The sequence below is a fragment of the Papilio machaon genome, chromosome 27, assembly GCF_912999745.1.
Source record: "Papilio machaon chromosome 27, ilPapMach1.1, whole genome shotgun sequence".
In the NCBI taxonomy this organism is placed as follows: Eukaryota; Metazoa; Arthropoda; class Insecta; order Lepidoptera; family Papilionidae; genus Papilio; species Papilio machaon.
This window is the reverse complement of record NC_060012.1, coordinates 2,215,232-2,236,421: the sequence shown is the minus strand read 5'-3', so window position 1 is coordinate 2,236,421 and position 21,190 is coordinate 2,215,232. Positions and strand designations below refer to the sequence as shown.

Here is a 21,190-nt window from a genome sequence, read left to right as displayed (position 1 = left end):
CGGATAAAGTTGATAATTGTATGGCAACACTAAATTTTTTTTCCACTATTTTCAGCCTTAACTAAACAGTATAAGGTTTATATTTAGTTATCACTTAAAATATTCAATCTCCATTCTGACTTACTCAAAAGTATATAATCCCAAAATGAATATGTCTAAAAATCTATATATATAAAAGAAAGTAGTGTTAGTTACACTATTTATAACTCAAGATCGGTCGAACTGATTTAGCTGAAAATTGATGTGGAGGTAGCCTAGAACTAGGAGATGGACATAGAAACTTTTTTATCTTGGGTGCATTTTTTTTATTCCGCGTGGACGAAGTTGCGGATAAAAGCTAGTTTGAAATAAAACTGCAAAATAATCCTTAATACAATATATTTGATATTCAATTCATTGTATTACAACGATCCATACATTCATTCTCTCACAAAACCACAAGTTGCGGACCAAATTACATCTAAAACTACCGTCAACTTAACGCTGTCATAAACTTACAAAATATTATACATTTAAAAAGAAAACCCACAAGAATCTGTGCCTCCATTTCACATTAATTGTGAACAAAAAACGTGCTTATGAAAAAAATATTTCAAATCTGAAAAAAGCAAAACAAATATTGCTCTTAGCTTAAATAAACCGAAAATATTTCAAATACATAAATATCCATAATGTTTATAATCAGATTTTTAAAGAATCTCACTTATTCTAATATTGATTTGACGTGGATTTCCACTGTTACAAAATATTTCCCCATTACCAATATTTGTACAGTAAAAACGCAAGGTTAATTTACTTTTTGTACGCTAAAGATATTTATATATCTAAAAGTTAAATTTTACTTATATTATGAAGGTAAATTAAAAAAACTTCAGATTTTACGACACGTGTCTATTAAGAGTGGTAATCAGTTTGTTACATATATTAATTTAAAATTATTTTTATCTTAAAATAGTCGTTACATTAAATGTAATATTTTTATAAACAACTTCAAAATTGCAGTGAACGTGCAAACAAAATTATTCAATTCCAAAATAAAGGCAGCAAATTGATTTTTTTCTTTGCATTTTTATTGAATATAAAGCAATTTTAACTCTATTTGAAACATTAAATTTAATTCAAGAAAAAAATTTTCAAAAGAGAAGTTAATTTTAAAAATAGATTTCGACATTTTTACAAGGTCTAACACTTTCTATACCACCATTGTATGTAATCCATCTCGGTGAGTTGGTGGCATCGAACGTGTTTACATGAATTTAAACTGCCTTTAAGTTAAATGTCCATTTTGTTTAGTGTTTGTCAAATATATTTCAGTGTCACATTATCAAAATCAGTTAACACCTCGCTTGCTATGGTGAAAGTGGTTATTTCTTGTCTGTGGCGGGCGGCGGCACTCCTGTCACTGCAGCAGTCGCACTGTTGTTATTACCGGCACCGCTGTAATTCTGTAAATTAAAAAAATATATATATATTACAAGGTGGTAAACGAGCAAGCGGCCACATGAATTCACCGAAATGGCGAAGCGATCGCTGCCTAAAGACATTCGCAATTGCAGATGCGTTGCCTACCCTCAATCGACAAAAGACGAGACGCACAAAAAGAGAATATTTAACCTTCCTATGCATCTACTCTCCATCCATGGGAAGGGAAAGGGGAATGAGTCCTCCATCACTACACTCATCAGACTGTACTTGGAATTACTTCCACTTGACGTCTGTCTTCTGTAAGTTCGTGGTATTTCACTGAACGAGGCAAATTCGTGCAACTGATGTTGTTGTTGCTGACGTCTACCACTGTTAAATAATAATATATTAATACAACGACAAAAACGCCTTAACATATGTGAGACGTTTAGTTCCTCTTTCCACTAAGAAACCAGTCATCCTAATATTCATGTGTCTGATTTTCATTGTCGCAGCAAGCATTACTATTCTTTTTATTTTCTTCAGTGGGAATGCATAACTGTTTCATAGTACACTGACCTGGTAGTACTGCGCCCAGGCCTGGGCGTCCATGTTGCCAGTCTGTTGGCCTCCCTGCGACTGCTGGTACTGGAAACATAAAGATTTTGTTATATGACGTCATTATGTTGCTTAATATTTGCTACGGACCTTTATATTCCACTAGACATGTTATAAACCGTGGTATTCCGTGTCTATTTGATTTCCGCCATTGTTGAAGATGGTAGCGGTTAGGGATTACATTTTCGTAGGATTTTTGTTGGATTGACTTCAATTCGCTGGATTGCGGGATCCCGTTTTATAAATTACAATTCTCAGCAGATGTGTTAGAAACACCAACTACTTATAATGTTTTCTAACAGTAACTTTAACTGGAGCTTTTAATTCGAAACGAAGCAAAAGCTATAATTTTCAAGCAGCAGGCTTATGTCCAGCAGTGGACAGACAAAGGCTGATGATGACCTGTCTAACGGTTATCTATAAAGGTTGGTGGTGAATGTGCAACGGATTACATACCCGTTATACAAATGCAGCAATGGAAAATAATATAACATTAGTTCTATTGCTTAATAAAAATCACAAAACATCACGTGTAGGGGTGGGGAGGGGGGTAAAAAGAGGTGGTGCTAGTGACATAATTTATTTTCACTTATGCCCGCCTGGTCATATAAATTTCTCAACAAGTACAAGTCATAGTAAAGATATCTTACTAATATTATAAACTAGCTTTTACCCGCGACTCCGTCCGCGCGGAATAAAAAATAGAAAATGGGGTTAAAATTATCCTATGTCCTATTCCTGGTTCTAAGCTACCTGCCCACCAATTTTCAGTCAAATCGATTCAGCCGTTCTTGTGTTATAAATAGTGTAACTAACACGACTTTCTTTTATATATATAGATAAGATGCGAATATTTGGATAGATGGATGTATGATTGTTATCACATATATCCAGAACAGATTAACAAATCACGCTTAAACTTGGCATAGGTGTAGAACTACTTGACTGTGTTTTTTTTTAATTCCGCGTGCACGGAGTTGCGGGCAATAAGCTAGTTTTTTATAAATATGTGTGTGTGTGTGTATGTGTGCCTCACCCCCGGCCAGCCGTGCTGCTGCTGCCATTGCTGCCACTGGTACCACTGCTGAGCCGTGTAGCCGCCCCACTGGCCCTGCCCGCCCGCACCAACCTGCTGCCCCTTGCCCGCCCCGCCCGCGCCCGCCTGCCCGCCCGCGCCACCAGCGCCGCCCCAGCCCCAGTTGCCCCAGTTACCCCACCCTAAAGAAAACACAATACTTATTATAGGATACTTTTAACAATGGTAGACCAACATCAATTGCACGAATAGGCCGAGTCAGCTGATGCAATACCACAACCACACAGAAGATAGATTTGAAAGTCATTCTGCGTTGAAGAGTGTGCATTCTTCCTCTTCCGTTTTCTGCACTTTTCTAACAAGAAAATGATGGGAAGGTAAAGTTGCTTTGATGCAGGAAAGGACGCAAAGGAATGGGAAATAATTTCTTTGCGTCTCCTCCTCCGTCGACTAACTGTGGGAAGCGAGTTTTCATTTTCGGCGGTCACTTCGCTATTTTGGCGAATTCATTTTGTCGCTAGGTCGTTTGCCATCTTATAATATAAAAAGACAATAGTATCACACGTCAGGTTCTTATAGAGATGTATAAGAGTACCTTAGTGAAGATTTAGTAAGTATGGAAATTAAATATAAGAAATTGAATCAATAAAAAAAGCAGTGTAATAATACCTTGGTTCTGGTTCCAGTTGCCCCAGCCGCCCCAGTTGTTGGCCCACTGGTTCCAGTTCGCTTGGTTCTGCGTGTTCATGCCCTGGTTCTGATTTTGGTTTGACCCGTCCTAACAATATTCAATTTATTATTAATAGAATATTATCTAATCAGTTCAAAGAATAGACAAAACTAATTTTTCCAAAAATTTATACTCAATATAATTAAATTAAATTCAAATGCATTGAAGAATTCGCGGTTTTGCGTGAAATAGCTAATAACTCGTTATTTTATTTTTGAAAATGGTAATTAGAGTTTGTTAACATATTCATTGCCGCCGACACGAATGACGAGTTTCATACGGGTTGTGTTGAACGTATTAATTATAGTAGTATTAGTAATTAATATTCGCGAGCGACTTTATTCACGTAGAATTAAAAAAAAATGAGATATGCCTACATGTTATTCCAGAGAGTAATCTATCTCTGTTACAAATTTCATTCAGATCCAACCATTCGTTCTATTGTTACTTAGTACATCAACATCCATAATCCATCCAAACTTTATCAGTTATAATCTTTCCAAATATTTTTTTTTTTACATATAAGAGATAGGGGCAAACGAGCAGCGATAACACCAAGGTGTTCATCGACGCCCATGGACATCTGCAATATCAGAGGAATCGCAGATGCGTTGCTGGCCTTTGAGATGGTGATACGCTCGCTTCTTGAAGGCCCCTAAGTCGTAGCGGTTTGGAATTTTTAAAGCGAAAGTTTACATGGATGAATGGATGTTAATCAAATCTCGCTGAAATTTTCTGAAAGAACAAAGACTACTAAGTTTTTTTTTAAATTCTGCGCCAACAGATTGACGTGCCACTTTACAATGTTCTAAGCCAACAAAATGTTTGAGAGCCTATATAAGATGTTTTTACCTTGCCCTGTGTCCTGGCGAGGCTGCCTTGTACGCCGGCAGGGCCCTGCGCTCCGCGGCCCCGCCCTGCGCCCTGCGGGGGTGCTCCGCCGCGCTGCCACGACCCCATGCCCGCACCCATGTTACCTGCACCACACATTACGTTTCAAACGTTGATATAATAACAAATAGGTAATTAATTAGTAATTTAACAGTGGTAGATCCCGCAACAACAATATTTGGTGGGTGCACGAATTGGCCGGATCGACCGTTGCAATATCACGACCACATAGAAGACAGGCGTCAAGTGGAAGCAATTCCGCATAATTTTAGTCCTCTTTCCCTTCCCATCCTTTTCTTAATAGGAAAGGATGGGAAGGGGAATTGGATTTGGCGGAAGAGGGGAGGCATAGGAAGGAGAAATAGTCTATGCGGCCTATTTTTATATATGGAGATCCTCTCTCATTTTGAGATCCTCTCCTGAAAAATTGTCAATTTGCACATTGGTCCTTATTCGTAGGAGCCATCGATACATCGATTTCCCAACTTTTAATGATAATAAAACATGTTATTAGACTTAAAGTACGAGAGTGATTGAGTTTTTGGTGGAAGTAGACGATTTTAATATAACATTAACCTGGTCCAGGTCGTTTGTCTTGCTGTGGACCTCTGTTGTTGGCGCGATCTCTACCAAAGCGCGAGGCGTCACCTGGCGGAGGACCGCGGCCCCGCTCACCGCGCATGCCGGGACCACCGCGACCTCCACGGAAGTTGTCACGATCGTTGCGACCAAACTCATTGTTTCTACATTAGAAAAAAAAACATTACATTAAAAGTTTAATACATCAATTGCAATGATTTCATGTAGAGATTTAGATTTAGCAAGGAAGCTTACGGTGTAAGTCAAAATTAAGACTTCCCTACATGTGCTTAGCGACGCACGATATGACGTTTCATTCCGATTTTGTATAAAGAACAAGCGTGTGGCATCCCTCTAAAGATATGATTGTGTTATGACAGTGAGGGTTGTGTGTAGATGTCAGTAGATACCTGTTGTGCTGTGGTCCGCCCCACTGCCGGTCGAAGCGTCCGGGCGGCACATGACCGCCGCGGTCGCGCCCGTTGCCGGCGCCCCAGCGAGTCTGCCCCGCGCCGCGCGCCGCCGGGCCCCAGCGGCCTTGACCGCCGCCCCGCCCGCCGCCGCCGCCGCCGCCACCGCCACCGCCACCGCCGCCGCCCCATCTGTCCTCTGCACACACTACTAAATTAACTAACTTGCTGGCATTAAGCGTTTTTTCGGAGTCCAAAATTTGATATTGAATGTTTTATAGAAAGAAGCAAAAAAAATTTGGGAAAACTAAACGAAAACCTTATTTTCCGATTTATAAAATAGATTTTCATTTTAAACATTGTTTCATTTTGTAAGTATGGTAACCCTACAGATTTTAGTACGATGCGGCTAAACGTGGGCCGCTTTATTGAAGAACGTATCGTAATGTCAATCCGGCTACTCGTTGAACCGCCGCATTTCAAAACAGCCCTGTTTTTGATAACAACTAGCCGTAATGTAATACGGCCGTAAAATTATACAATATGACTGCGACATATATACGTGTTTCGACGTTAAAAAGCCACAGTAGGTTAGCGTACCTCTGTCCCGTGGGAAGTCCCTAGGACGTCGGTCATCTCTGCTGTGCCTGCGCTCGTCGCGCGCGCGCTTGTGCGGCGGATGTCCGTCGCGACTGGCGCTGCGCTCTCGCTTCTCGCGCTCCCTCACCACGCCGGCCGCACGCGCCTCCTTGTGGAATCCCTCCAGTATCTTCCTCGCCTCCTCCTCCTCCAGCTCGGGGTAAATCACCTCGTCGAGCCAGGTCCCCTTCTCCGGCAGCGTGAAGTTTGCTAGAAAACATACATTATAGTCAGCGACTGGTATTGGTCGATCGCGACCGTTTCGCTCGATTGCACGACAAGACGAATCGATTCATCGTTATTCGTAATTATAAATCGATTTATAAGTACGAACAGACTGAAGGGATTCGCGTGTCGGTGCATCGCGACGGCGGGAGACAGGACAAAGTGCGAGTGAGACTGAGAGGGTCGTATCGGCGCGAATCGGCTGGCTACCAACCTTTCATGTCCACGATAGCCCCGTCGGGCACTTCCTTGCCGTCGGCCTCTTCTCTTCGCTTGTGGCGCTCCTTGTACGTGTCCTCATCAGTGACAATGACAACGGCGACGCGCCGGTAACCGTCGAATTCCCTCAACTTGCGCCTCTGGGCCGACGGGTATACGTTCGTCTGTTTTTACGTTACGGCGACATACATACGGTGGTCGCCGGCGTCGTTAATGTGGAGCAAAACGAATCATATTATAGAAACGTCCGGGTGCTTATGGCAGAGCGACACCTAGAACAAGCTCAATAGAGATCCCAGACGCTTTAGTTTCGCACTTTGGCATTCGTTTGGCTAAGTTTTAATCGCTTACAATCTAGGCTACTCACCTGTGCTGCATCTAAAAACGCTACGTTATAACAATGACAGTTAAACACTTGGCCAAACTCGGTTCGTTCCGATCTCGATTGTTCCTGATTAAGTGACTGCCAGAGTAGGTAGGTACTCTATCGTGTTGGGAGTCTCACCTGGTCCAGTATATAGTTCCTCCTGCGTCCCCGCGCCATTTCCAACAACTTGAGCACGCATTTGGCGCACTTGGTCACCATGGCGTCCCAGCGGCCCTCGTAGCTGCTCCGGAATGGTTTACAGTCCACCTGAGATCGAGGCCACAGAGTCACACGACTGAATATTGATAGACACGGCAGTGTTACGCTTAGCAGACTTACAGCTATCTTATATCTATGAGAAATAATGTTATATTTTGATACCAGGGACTCTCTGCGCTGACACGACATAGGTTTCCTCTTCGGCGGGTGATCCACTGGTATCATATAACACGTGGTGTTCGACCGCTACAGGTCAAAGTGTATTATTTTTTGCATTTTTTTAAATAAATATTTTGCAATTAATGTTGCTGTAATTTGCACCCTGTTGAAAATACAGACTAACATTAGTTTGCAGCTATGTATTTTATGTTCTCTTTTTATTTTGCGTTCTTACTTATTCATGCTGAAAGAAAATCAGATTAATATCTTGGTATTGTGTAGTGTTGTGTGACATTTTTGTTCAAAATTTCAATAACAGCTTCATTTAATTATTACTTTATATTTGAAATACTACATAATTGATATAAAAAAAAAATAATTTGTTAGAAACCTGATTTAACATACTAATTTATGGATTACAAATATCTTTATTTAAAACTAAGAAAAACTACGATTACTAAAAAAAAATTACCAAAGCTATATTCATTCAAAACAATCAAAATATAATATTTCAAATACTTTCAACAAATATATTCATAGAAAATAAAAATTTAACGCTGCTATTGCAATCTTTAAATGTGTAAATCATTCATTTTTACGTAATATTAAACGTACTACAAAAACATAATTAGAAAATAATATATTTTTACTATTTATATGTGTATATTTGTGTAATGTGCATATATAATTATAACATATAACATACCTTCATCTTATCAAACAGCGCTCCAGTTGATAATATGTTGTATCTCTTTTCGGGATGTGCAGCGATGTGATTCTTCGCCCAATATGTCTTGCCACTACCCGGCATGCCTACCATTAGGATCACCTATACAGAAATAATATTATTACATTTTATTAGTATAAAAAATTTAAATACTTAGAAACATTTCTTGGTCCATCGCAGAACGAAACCTATTTAAATATTGAATCTCGTTTTTAGCTCGTTTCCTTCGCTTTTTATTTCGTTTAGCCGCCGTTTTAAAAACTGAAGATTGAAAATTTGTTTTTAAATATATTTAAAACAAAATATTTCATGAACAAATATATGAACGATTCATATATTTGTTCCATCTGGGATTTGAACCCAACACCTACTATATTATTCTATTTTTTAGACACATTACAATAAATATAATTATTTTTTTTACGTTGCAGAAAATTTTCGTAGTCTCTTGCCCATACTCCATATTCAAACGTTCAACATAGTCAAGGCATATCTTCCTACAAAATAAATTCTTGCAATAATTGTTTCTTGCTTAAATATATTGACTACCGCTACCGCCATTTTTAGTAAGTTTTCACCACAAACGCCATTTCTAAATTTCCCCTAGAAACATATCCATTTCCCCAAGAAACAAATCCATTTCAACGAGAAACAAATTCATTTCCCCCAAGAAACAACTTTATTTCCTCAGCAATTTCTTCACGAAACAAACGCAGTCCCGCCTTCTGTATAAACCCACATCTGGTGTAGTATTTATTTATTGTGTTTTTATGTAAATATCACCCCCAATAGTAGGTGAAGCCGACATAATATCGGCAGGTAGCCCCTACCTCCAGAGCGACGGGCGCACGTTATAGCCATATTTTGTACATCGGGCCGACGCTGCAGTGGCCAGGCGGACTATGTATGAAACAAAAACACAATTTCACCAAGATAAATGTAAATATCAAAGTGAAGTCATGTATAAATTTAGTAAACAAAATATTAGTTACTTTTGATATTGCCAAATCAGCCTTTTACTTCCATTGATTTTCCACATGAGTCTTGAAACATGACCTTGTCATTGTAGCTATTTATGTAATCTTTCAACAACTGCTTTTGAATGTCATTTCCCCGCATCCATACGATGATAAGTTCATACGTTGTCTATTTTAGTTTGGTTTTCACACACTTATTTTTCCTACTAATTTATCGAAACGTATTTTTTTCGTATATGTTTTCCTTGTTCTGAGATATTTTAGTTTATTTTTGTCAAGTATCGAACAATTTTTTGTGAGAAACAAACTTATTTCCCCCAAAAAACAAGTTCATTTCCACATACTCATTTGATCTTTAAGATGTAGACTTTTGTAGTACCTACCTGAAATACCTTTTCTTATCCTTTTTATAGCCATTTCAGTGCTAAAACGAATCATTTGCCGTACCTACTACAATAAAAATAATTTGGTGACCTTTTGTCATGCATTGACACTATTACGTAGAAAATAATCTTGCTTTGCTTGCTTTCTTATGACAAATGTATTGTGCTATCGAATTTAAAAAGCACTTTTGCATACCGGGCATTAATTCGTCGCGTTATAACACTTTTCAAATATCTTGACGGCTCAACAGTGCCATACCCTCCCCCCCCCCGCACACACTACACCTAACTGCGATTCATGCGAAGTTAAGAGCCGCCAAGATATCTACAAACATTTGTATGAAGACGTCGAGATCATACATTTGTATAAATACAAAAACGTTCCATCCATAGTATCAAGACATTGTAATCGCAGTACTGACCTCACAGTCTGCTGTAGTTGGCGGTGGCCGTGGTCCAGGCAGGGTCTGCGCGTGCGCCATCAGTACGTAGCCGGGCAACATGCTCGCTTCCTCACCGTCCAGCTCCTCCTCCACCACATATCTGAAATGTGTCTGAGTTTACACTCTATCTAAACCAGGGGTTCCCAAAATATTTTGTACAAGTGACCCCTTTTCAAAAATGAACTGTTACCACTGAACCCGATGGCCAAATTACCTAATTTTAAGATCAATTATTATTATTATTAATTCTGACTTAGGTATTGACCTAAGTCAGAATTAATTCTTTCCTTCTATTGAGAAGACAGAGTGAGAATTAGCAATGCTTTAAGTTCGATATTGGGAATACCCCTTTCGGAATCCCTGATCTAAACACTTGTATATCGGTCAACACTTTCTCTTACAAGAATAAGCCCGTATTTTTTTACGCCGTGTTCAAATAGAACAAATGTAATTCTATGTATCTGTTCATAAGACAATGCTTTCAAAATGAGACGCTTTTTTATTACAGAGTGTTGCATTTTGAGCATTGGCCGAAGAAAACAAGAGTGATTTTAAAGCGTTGATTACTTGAGAGCTACTAACTCGGAGTTTTAACCCAGGTAAAGTCATTACAGGTTAAAATCTATATCTATATATAAAAGAAAGTCGTGTTAGTTACACTATTTATAACTCAAGAATGGCTGAATCGATTTGACTGTAAATTGGTGGGCAGGTAGCTTAGAACCAGGAAACGGACATATGATAATTTTTACCCCGTTTTCTATTTTTTATTCCGCGCGGACGGAGTCGCGGGTAAAAGCTAGTATTTTTTATATAAATATAACTACTAAGTAAATATAACAAACCTGATGACACTTTTCATTCGCTTGTCTAATAGAATTCCTTTGAGAAAATCGTCTTCCGTCACCTCTTTTTCAGCCTCTGCAATAAGAAAAATACTAATTAACCTAATCTTATTTGACAAGTTTCAAATTTGAGATAAATTAGGAAATAAATCAATTTGCTTTCCATATATAAGTAAAAAAAAAAAACTAACCAGCAGAGGGTTCTTCTTTGGCTTCCTCTTGTTTCTTCTCCTCCTCCTTATTAGAGGTGGCCTGCTTTTCCTCCTCCTTATTCGGTGTGGCCTGTTTCTCCTCCTCCTTATTAGAGGTGACCTGCTTTTCCTCCTCCTTATTCGGGGTGGTCTGTTTCTCCTCCTCCTTATCCGAGGTGGCCTCCTTCTCTTCCTCCTTTGCTTGAGACTCTTGTGACTCCGGCTGGTCTGTCTCCATCGGCTCATTGTTCACTTCAGAGTCGCCATTTTCCTAATAAAAAGTATTTAATACTGTACTAGAGGTCAATCAAAACAACACAATCAAGTAGCTATAAAAAAAAAAACATATTAAGTTCAATGTCACTCGTAGCCCTTAAATGGGCACTAAAAGAACAACACTATACTGTTTTAATTAAACATTAAAACACTGTGAGTTTAGCATAATTGTGTTTTCAACTTTATACCTTGGCCTGTTCAGCAGACTCCTCAACATCAGCCTTCTCCTGTCTTTCTCCTGCGTCCTGTTCCTCTTGCATCTCTTTCCCCTCCCCCTCGGGCTCTTCTCCCCTCTCTCTCCTCTCCTCCGCTTCTTTCTCTTTCCTTTCGCGCGATGATCTTTCACGCTCCTGCAAGGATTATGTAATTGTATAATTATACGACTAGCTTAATTCAATTTTCCATCTTTTCCTCAATCCATTAAAGGTAGGCACTGCAATAAATATGTTAGAGTAACTATGTATTGCTAAATTGTATTATTGTAGCTTTACTAGCTGTCGCCTGCGACACCGTCCGCGCGGAATTAAAAAAAACTTAATAAGTAGCCTATGTGTTCTTCAAGACTATTATAGTATACACCCGAGCCGAATTTCATAAAGATTCGTTGAACCGTTCCAGATACCTTCAAACAAACATCCATCCATACATCTAAACTTTCGCATTTATAATATTAGTAAGAAATAATTAGTGCCTAGTATTAAATAATATCCATTAATTGCCAAACAACATATTACATGAAGAACCTATCTGTATGTATGAAAGCAGATGTGAAATCTCACCTCTCTCTTCTTCTGCCTCTCCTCTCTTTCCTTACGATCCTTCTCCTTGCGCTCTTTGTTGCGACGATTGGCCTCTTCTTTAAGACGTTCTATTTCCGCCTGTCGTGCTTTCTTCTCTTCTATCACTTGCTCGATCGGCACTTCAACACGTTGACGCACTACTTTAGTACGAGTTAGTAAGTTGTATCTGAAAATAAGCAAAATCAATTTATATAATCATACATAAATAACTTAAAATGTATTCAATTTGTAACTAAGGTCATGATTTAATTATTTTTTTAGACTGACTTTACGATATATTGATTTGAGTCAACTGTGTTTCTAACTGCAGCAATCAGTTGTCTCTTACTCCTCTCACTTCTAATATAATATCCAGCCCTTTTCCTTATTATTTCTAACCTTAGTCATAGTTGACAGTAGTAGAGCTCACAAAAACATCCGTTGCACGAATGTTTTGAATCGCTCAGTGCAGTACAAGTGGAAATGAAAGACAATCCGCATACAGTCTGATGAGTGGTTGGAGGAGGCCTAATTTTACTTATCTTCGAGGTGTATTTGGCAGAGGAGGGACGAAACAAGGGGAAATATCCTTTTATTGTACATTTTCTTTTTTGATTATAGGAAAGCAACATATTTGCATTTGCTGAACTACAGTAATTTTACTTTTTTAGCGGAGTCAAGTGGTCTCTTGCTTGTTTACAATCAATTCATATACAAAAATTAAAATCTCTTGTTTCAAAAAAGGACTTATATCTAAAACTAATGACGTATAAAAAGGTAATTCTTACCTTTCATATCCTAGATTAACTTTATAGCAGATATTCTTAGTCAAGATGTGAGGGTATATAGGTCTATCTCCGAGCAGGGCCTTGTCAAACTCATACGCAACACCGAGCTCCTCGCCGTTCAACGTGTAAGATATAGTGCAAGGAGTTGATTCCATATCCTGTTTATAAAAAAAAAATTAGCAACACTGAAAATTTGAATTCATTGAAAAACAACCTATTATTTTTTTTATAATTTTTTTCAGCAATTTATCGTCATTTATCACGTATTTGAAGTATTTAAATCTTGAATTTTACCATGTTTAAGATCACATAACATTTCAGACATAACTGATAAATCCTAGGTTTTATTGGTAAATCTTATAATTTATGAGAATTTGGGCCTTTACATGAACATATTTAAGTTATTCAACTAACAAGATAAGCTCCAATGACGTCTTTCTCAGTGTACAGTTTGCCGTAGTCCTTGAACTCTCCATTGTTGACTGCGCGTCCTGTACTCTCATAGCCCCAGCTGAGTTCACCATCGCCTAAACAATCAAATAAATTTTATACACAATAACTTCAGAAAGAAATAACAGTATTTTTAAGTATTTTTACACAAGTTTTTCAACACAAAAGTAATTGGTTTTAATGTTATTTTGGTTGCGATCCCATATATTATAGAATATACGGGAGTAATACAAAATATTGATGTACCTGTTGGTATATCCTCATCATAAATATTTCATAACAAGGTTACTTCCAACAGGAACAATAAACATATTAGTAAACTACAAAACTACTTTGCATTCTTAATACAGTGACAAGATATTTGAAAACTACATTGTATCAAATTGCTGTACCTTGGATTTTCACTGCCGAAACATTGTAAATATTGTTATCCTTCTCAATTCCGTTAAAAAATTTAGTAATTAACAATGACTAATACCTTGTTCCAGATAAACATCCATATATACATTTTATAATGAAGGGGAATAGATAAATGTCATTAAGACTTTTTAGCCGACTAATTCGACTGTATTTTTTATGTGTGTTACCGCGATGCTCCGCCTCTGGTGCTCCGATTTTGATAAAAAATATTTCAATCGAAAGGTAGTGCTTGCAGATGATAATTTTTTGAATTAACTAGGAGATTAGTAGATTTTGAGTTTTTATGAATACAATGTGCAGAAACTATTGTCTAAGGCTCTAAGGAGTTTCAATACTTTTTAGTTAGATGTCACTTAGAAAAAGAAATAAATTATAATTTTGTAAATAACAATGTCAAACATGTTTTTTCTTCGACTTTGCAATGCTTTCACATTTTTCAAAAAAGTGAATTTTTATTTAATCCCTTAAACAACTATTATTACAAAGCGTTATCTATGAAACATTGTCTTTCTGGTAATTCCAAAATAACCGTATATATTGTAATCTTACCTAGATGTAAACTGGAATCATCAGTGGACCAGCCAACTCTCAGTCCGTTGCTGATAACTTCCTTTTCAGTAGTCTCCGTTGTTGTTACAACTGCACCAACTCGCACCTATTTATTAAAAAATAAAAAATCAACAACAACTAATAGACATTACTAAAGAGCTTATTTTAGCTCACATATTAAAAGTATTTGTAACTTAAAACAATATACTATTCAATGCTGGTAAAAATTTATAACCATTCTATGCTTTTGATAACAGTTAAAGTTAATTATTTATTTCAATTTATTTAGAACGTTTTTTTTTTGTAATTTTGCTTGCGATTCCATATATCACAAGATATATGGAAGTAAATACAAAATATTTATCTACCTGTTTAGCCAACATGTCATACAAAATGTATGACAAGCTCATATTAGCTGTTTACAGGAAATATCTAGTACTAGCTGTCGCCCAAGATTCCATTCACATAGAATTAAAAAAAAAACTATTAAGTAGCCTATGTGTTCTTCCAGACTATGTTCTACATCTGTGCCAAGTTTCATCAAGATCCATTGAGTTATTCCAGAAATACCTTCAAACAAATATTCATCCATCCATCTAAACTTTCGCATTTATAATATTAAGTAAGATTTATATGCCAAAGTTTGGACATATATTTGTTACCTTGGAACTATACGACTGAACAGATCTAGATATTGAAATAAATGACAGTATTGGAATAGCACTGAGGCTAACTAATTTGGTTTTTTTTTTGCCCATGAAGCTAGTAAACTATAGTATATTGATACTGACCTCAAAGCACACTCGTCCGGTGGTAACACCATGGGTGGCGCGGCTTCCGGCCCACGCGTGGGCGAGCGCGCCTTCATTCATTGGCACCACTGAGTTTAGGTCCGGCAACTCCAAGAATTGGTTCAAGTCACTATCATCTGAAAAATATAAAGATAGAATTAGAGCAACGAGACTTAAAAAGATAATGTGTTATTCTATATGCGTGGAGCTTACATTAGTGGGATAAGTAAATAGAGATGTTGGATACTTACACCAAGAGAGAGTGACTTTATCATCATTCACTTCGGGCTCCGGTACTTTAATCGCCGTCTCAGCTTTTTTCAAAAGTTTCTCCTCTTCCTATAAAAAAATATTACATAAAAACATCAAACTCGTAAAAAAATCACAAAATGTTGAATTTTAATCTAGCTCCTAGAATCATATAAATACAGCATTTTACCTTTTTTATTTAAAATAAAATTACTGTTAGAGAGAAAACAGACACTGTGCCGGTGTATCTGCACAATACTAGACCTACAAAAATATCAACGCTTACATCCTCTCACTACATCTGACACTTGGTTTGGTAACAAAAGCGTGCCATTTAGACATAAACTTTGAATTTTGAATGATTGTACCTCAATCGGTGGTGTGAGGACTTCATTAGTAACGGCCACAGTCTTGTAGAAGTTGCTCCAACGTGCTTTCTTCTCTTGCTTGCGCTTCAAACGCTGTAGCTTTATAGGATCCTAATAAATAGAATGCGTTTAAAATACAAGCCTCTGTAACTTACTTGTATGTCTTCATAAGACCGAAAATATATTTTCTTTTGTATATTACACTACTAGCTTTTACCCGCGACTCCGTCCGCGTGGAATAAAAAAAAATGCACTCAAGATAAAAAAAAAAGTTCCTATGTCCGTCTCCTAGTTCTAAGCTACCTCCCCATCAATTTTCAGCTAAATCGGTTCAGCCGTTCTTGAGTTATAAATAGTTTAACTAACACGACTTTCTTTTATATATATAGATTTTAAAAGACAACTGTTATTTTCTACGTTAATTAATCGAATACAAATGCAATAAAAATATACCTTGCTCATCTCTTCAAATTTCCTAGCATCTTCTTCCGCCTGTATTTTTTCTCTCTCAAGTCTCTCTTGTTCTTTTATCAAGAGTCTTTCATTCAGTAATGCCCACTCTTCTTCTTCTGTCAGGTCACGATCCCTGTCTCCATCTCTACCCTGAAATTTACAACAGAATTAAGAAACAGGAAAATATTTTATCACATCTATGCTTGGTTAAAGAAATATAAAAAATTTTAAAGTGTAGAATAGATAACAAAATGTGTTTGTCTCACAGTCAATAACCTCTATTAATACATGGCTCATACAAATAAGGGTCAATGCGCAAACTGACAACTTTTCTGGAGAGGCTCTCAAAATTTCAACCACATAGGAAAAGATGCTACATACTTCCTTTTACTTAAGAAAAAACCACATTTACATCTGTAAATGTATATTTGTGTTTAGTGCATGTTGTTAACTAGACAAAGGTGTAGCTTTAAACATAAAAGTAAAAATCATCAATTTATAACTTTGGCCCTTATACATCGAAATATTGACAGATTCCTGATGACAGTTTTTGCTTCATTTCGACTCAAAAGCGCCTACTAATGTTAATAATAGTTATTTCTATATAAATAGTAGTATTAAATGCAACGCATTTTAACTGCAACCACTGCCATTAGCGCAAAAATTGCAAACAATCAAACAGCCTATGGCCATGATATTTTACACCTGTCCAAGGATACAGATCAGTGGACATAATGCATACAATTTAATCAACACTAATATTACAAAGAGGAAATTGTAAAATTATAAGAGAGCTATCTGAATATTTTCTCCTTTATAAAGATGTAATTGACTTATTAAAAACAAACATGATTTATCATCAACTTAAACACACAAACTTTCAAAAATAAATCTGTAGACATTAAATAAAATTGTCAGCCAATGACATGTGGAAATATGATTTTCATTTCTAACTAGCTTTTACCTGCGACTCCGTCCGCGCGGAATAAAAAATAGATAACGGGATTAAAATTATCCTATGTCCGTTTCCTGGTTCTAAGCTACCTCCCCATCAATTTTCAGCTAAATCAGTTCGACCGATCTTAAGTTATAAATAGTGTAACTAACACCACTTTCTTTTATATATATAGATGAATTTGACTATGGATTACTTTGAAATTATTTAATGTAGTAACTTTGAAGGAAAGCACTTCAGGAGATCACTGTGTCAGTTACAGTTAATACATTGATACCCAATACATACCTCTTCAGAGTCTTTCCTATCTCTACTTCCACTATCATCCTCTCCATCATGCTCCATCTTCTGTTCTTCTTCTTTCTCTTGTGCTTCACTTTTCTCTTCCTGACTCCCTTCAGCTACATCATTGGTGTCTTCATTCGGACTTTCAGGTTCATATAGATCGGGTGCACTAACTGTAAAAATGAATAAAATCATTACTTAACTCCATTTAAAAAATATATTTTAGAAGAATATTTAATTATTTAAATGTGTTTTTAACTATTTCGCTTTTATATTGTTCATCTTATCATATCACAATATATTGGAAATAAAATAAATTTACTAATATTATTCAATTACCTTAAACTGATTCAATCCGTTTCAAATATTAGTATCCACAAAATTTTTACATATGAATCATAGACACTGAATATATTTGCTACGTAATATTTATGATATAATATGATTTAAAACCTATTTCATACAATTGCATATAACATTTATGTAAAATCCTTACCTTGTTCATCTGGTTTATCTTGATCCATTGCTACACACTCGCTTCTGTAATTAAAAAATAAATAAAACTGAATTGATATACATTTTCTAAGATGAATGTAGAAGAAATTAAGTTACATGGTTGTTGATTTTGAATGTTTTTAACAAAAATTTATTGAAAGTTTCATTGTTTTTATTTTCATATTTTTAATTCATAAATTAAGCCCATTTAGCTTGATGCATTGACTTTGATATAAAGGCAAAGGCATTATTAATTTAAAGCGACTAAATTGCTTGATTTCTTTTTCTCCAGACTAGAGTCTACCTATATCACAACATCAAACCTTTCAAAAAGATAATAACAATGTACTCCTACATTTTTTATTTATATCATAAGGTGGTAAAAACAAACAAATGGCCACCTGAATTCTTTGAAATAGCAAAACGACCGCCGCCCATAGACAAACGCAATTGCAGATGCTTTAGTTACCTCTATTTGACAGAGGAAGGGATGCACAAAAATGAGAATATTTCCCATTATTTCTTTATATGTAATGGGTGGGAAGAAAAGAGGACTAAAATTAGGCCTCCGTCACCACACTCATCAGACGGATCGTAGAATTTCTTCCACTTCGCTGTTTTCTGTGTGGCACTGGGTGAGCCTTTTTTTTTTATGCCAATTAGTGCAACAGATGACGTTGCTGGTGCCAACTACTACATATCATCTACATTATTCATAATAACACAACATCTACTTACTCTTGTTCATGTTGAACTTCTTTAGGATCCTCAACATCAGGTTCCTTTGGTGATTCCTCTTTCGGAGGAGGCTCAATTTTTTTTGGTGATTCCTCCTTGACAACCTCTGGCTCTGGTTCTTTAGGTTCTTCCGATACCATCTTGACTTCTTCCTCAATTGGTTCCGGTGGATCTTCTCTTATTGGTTGCTGAAATATGTCAATTGGAAATGTAAAAATATATATAAAACAAGGATATGTTTTTAACAAATAAAGTCAATATTTATTAATGTTCAATTATTTATTTTTTTCAAAGATAGTGTTTTTGTCTTTATGTATTTACTTATATAAATTCACAAAGCAGATGTATGTATGGAGGTGCAAATAATATCAATGTTGTATTTTCCTCTCTGTAATTCTTTGGATGTCCTATATATCCGGGGAATGGGTGAGTTTAGGCCTAAGTTGGATTTGTATAAGGGTGTAAAAAAAGTTTGGTCATTGGGTTTCAGTGGCATGAGTGGTACACTGTTGGTCTTTAGGTAGAAGGGTAAAAAGAATCTCTTTTAGTATCTAGTAATTTTAAAAGCTTAAAAAAAATTAAAAATTGAATAACCTTTTCTTAGGAATAGGCCTATATATAGGATGGTTACTTTGGCAAGTGATGCATATAAAGTATCAAATTAATTTAGTGTGGAATTAATGTTATACTTTATGGTTGGTTATCATAGTGTCGAACTGTACATGCATAATGAACAACTATGAACTATCGAGCATTGGTCTGGTAATAAAATAAATTAAACAAGTGCTATTTAGGTATATATATTTTTTTAATTTATTAGTTATTTGGCTACATATCGCATGATTAACTAACAATTAAAAAAAACATAAAATCCTTTCCTTTTTTGTCAAAACCTGACTTTTAGGATTTATATTTTATTTCTTTATGTAGTTTTAAAGAATAAAGTAGGAATAAAAAGAAACAATCTTAGCTATATTGTAATTTAAGCAACACATCTCTAGTGAATTTTCAAACTAATCATCCTTAAATAGACACATTTGAATAACACTTATTATTTTTAACAATGTGACATATTTAAAGGACTTTTTATTATGCTATTATGACAATTTTTAAACATTTAATTTCAACTAACCTTTGCTGGTGTTGCTAATCGTGATGATGAAGATCTCCGAGTAACTCTAGCAGCTGGATTGACTTTCCTTGGTGTTGCTGGTTCATCTATATCCTCTGTAGAGGTATCCAGGATAGATGTCTCAGCAAACACTGTACAAAACAATTTTATTTTCATTGGATCCAAAAATTATGGCCCCATTTTCTAAAATACATATATAATGCTGTTACCGCAGATACTACTTCTAAAACATTTTTGATACATATTTTTATCTCTTTTTTTGAAAAAATTTAGAACTTTTTTTTCGTATGAATGATGACAGTGAAAAACCACGAAAAATTCATGGCTTCAAGCCAGTGTATACTTAAACACATCCTTAACATAATGTAGCATTAAAATTTCTAAGTTAATCGTATACCGTATAGTTTTTCTAATTTAACGGTTTCTGTTTGTATTATTATTTGCATTGCATTTGTTGATCAATTTACAATTTAATTTTCTTTGGGTTCTCTGCATTATGATAATAAATCAATAATTTCTGAAAACGTAACACATTGAAGAGGAAAAAAATATGCGTTACTCAACAATTTCGCATATATTTTACCAAAATGAAACATGGCGGGATTTAGATGCACGTGCTATAACTGCGCATAATTAGAAAATGCGTCAAATTATGGGGTTATAATTTTGTAGCACGCAAAAAATATTGGTTTCTCTAAATTACCTTTTCCAGTTTTAGTTTCAAGAGCCTTCTTCAATCGTTCTACCAATGCCGCTTTATTACCCTTGGTGTCCAAACCAAGAGCTCCGAGTTCGGATCTAAGATCCACGACTTTCATCTTAGATGGATCCATTTTTATTCTTATTTATAGTCCACAACTCACAGTCAAATTGTTTATTACACTAAGTATCACTTTTTAACAGCCATTACATTACTCACAAAAATATTACACATAAGCGCCAGAACAAACTAATATGGCGTCACGATGATGCGAGGTTAAGCGGAAATTTGCGTTCCGTTTTACCTTAATACAAATTCGCGAAATGATTTTACTTTTTAAATTGTATAAGGAAGTCATCAGTCAAATGTCTGCATTTTATTAGGATTTATTTACTGCTATTACAAATATCGTAAATGTGTATTGTGTGATTGAATATAAAAGTTATTTTGAAAAACAATGTATCGGTTTGTAAGTATCGGTTAAAGTAACACGTTATCCAATCAACGGCGAGTAAAAGTGGCGGCAAATATTTTGTTGCCAAGGTATGAAAATGGAGTAAAAATACAGAAATGAAATTTTATTTATTTTAGTATTTAATTAATCTTCATCATATCCGAAATGCTATATTTATATTTTGTCATTAAGAAGTGAAAAATATGTTAATTTTCAGGTTACTAAGCAACAAATAAAACAATGTAT

General features: G+C 35.9%; 1 protein-coding gene across 1 annotated transcript; it reads right to left on the bottom strand.

Annotated features, from left to right (window-relative positions):
- Window positions 1-1,131: 1,131 nt before the first annotated feature.
- LOC106708034 (heterogeneous nuclear ribonucleoprotein U-like protein 1) lies at window positions 1,132-20,789 on the bottom strand. The gene is made up of 29 exons (XM_045684674.1): window positions 20,494-20,789; window positions 19,791-19,921; window positions 18,659-18,846; window positions 17,922-17,965; window positions 17,429-17,598; window positions 16,186-16,335; window positions 15,733-15,843; window positions 15,367-15,454; window positions 15,116-15,252; window positions 14,325-14,430; window positions 13,320-13,432; window positions 12,906-13,063; window positions 12,118-12,304; window positions 11,527-11,688; window positions 11,063-11,333; window positions 10,872-10,947; window positions 10,006-10,126; window positions 8,203-8,325; window positions 7,257-7,385; window positions 6,747-6,915; window positions 6,269-6,517; window positions 5,841-5,867; window positions 5,669-5,795; window positions 5,256-5,422; window positions 4,641-4,765; window positions 3,728-3,836; window positions 3,059-3,240; window positions 1,984-2,052; window positions 1,132-1,445 (listed from the first exon to the last, which is right to left on the bottom strand). Exons 1-29 carry the CDS (start codon window positions 20,621-20,623, stop codon window positions 1,365-1,367), a joined length of 3,900 nt encoding a protein of 1,299 aa, XP_045540630.1. The 5' UTR covers window positions 20,624-20,789; the 3' UTR covers window positions 1,132-1,364.
- Window positions 20,790-21,190: the final 401 nt, after the last annotated feature.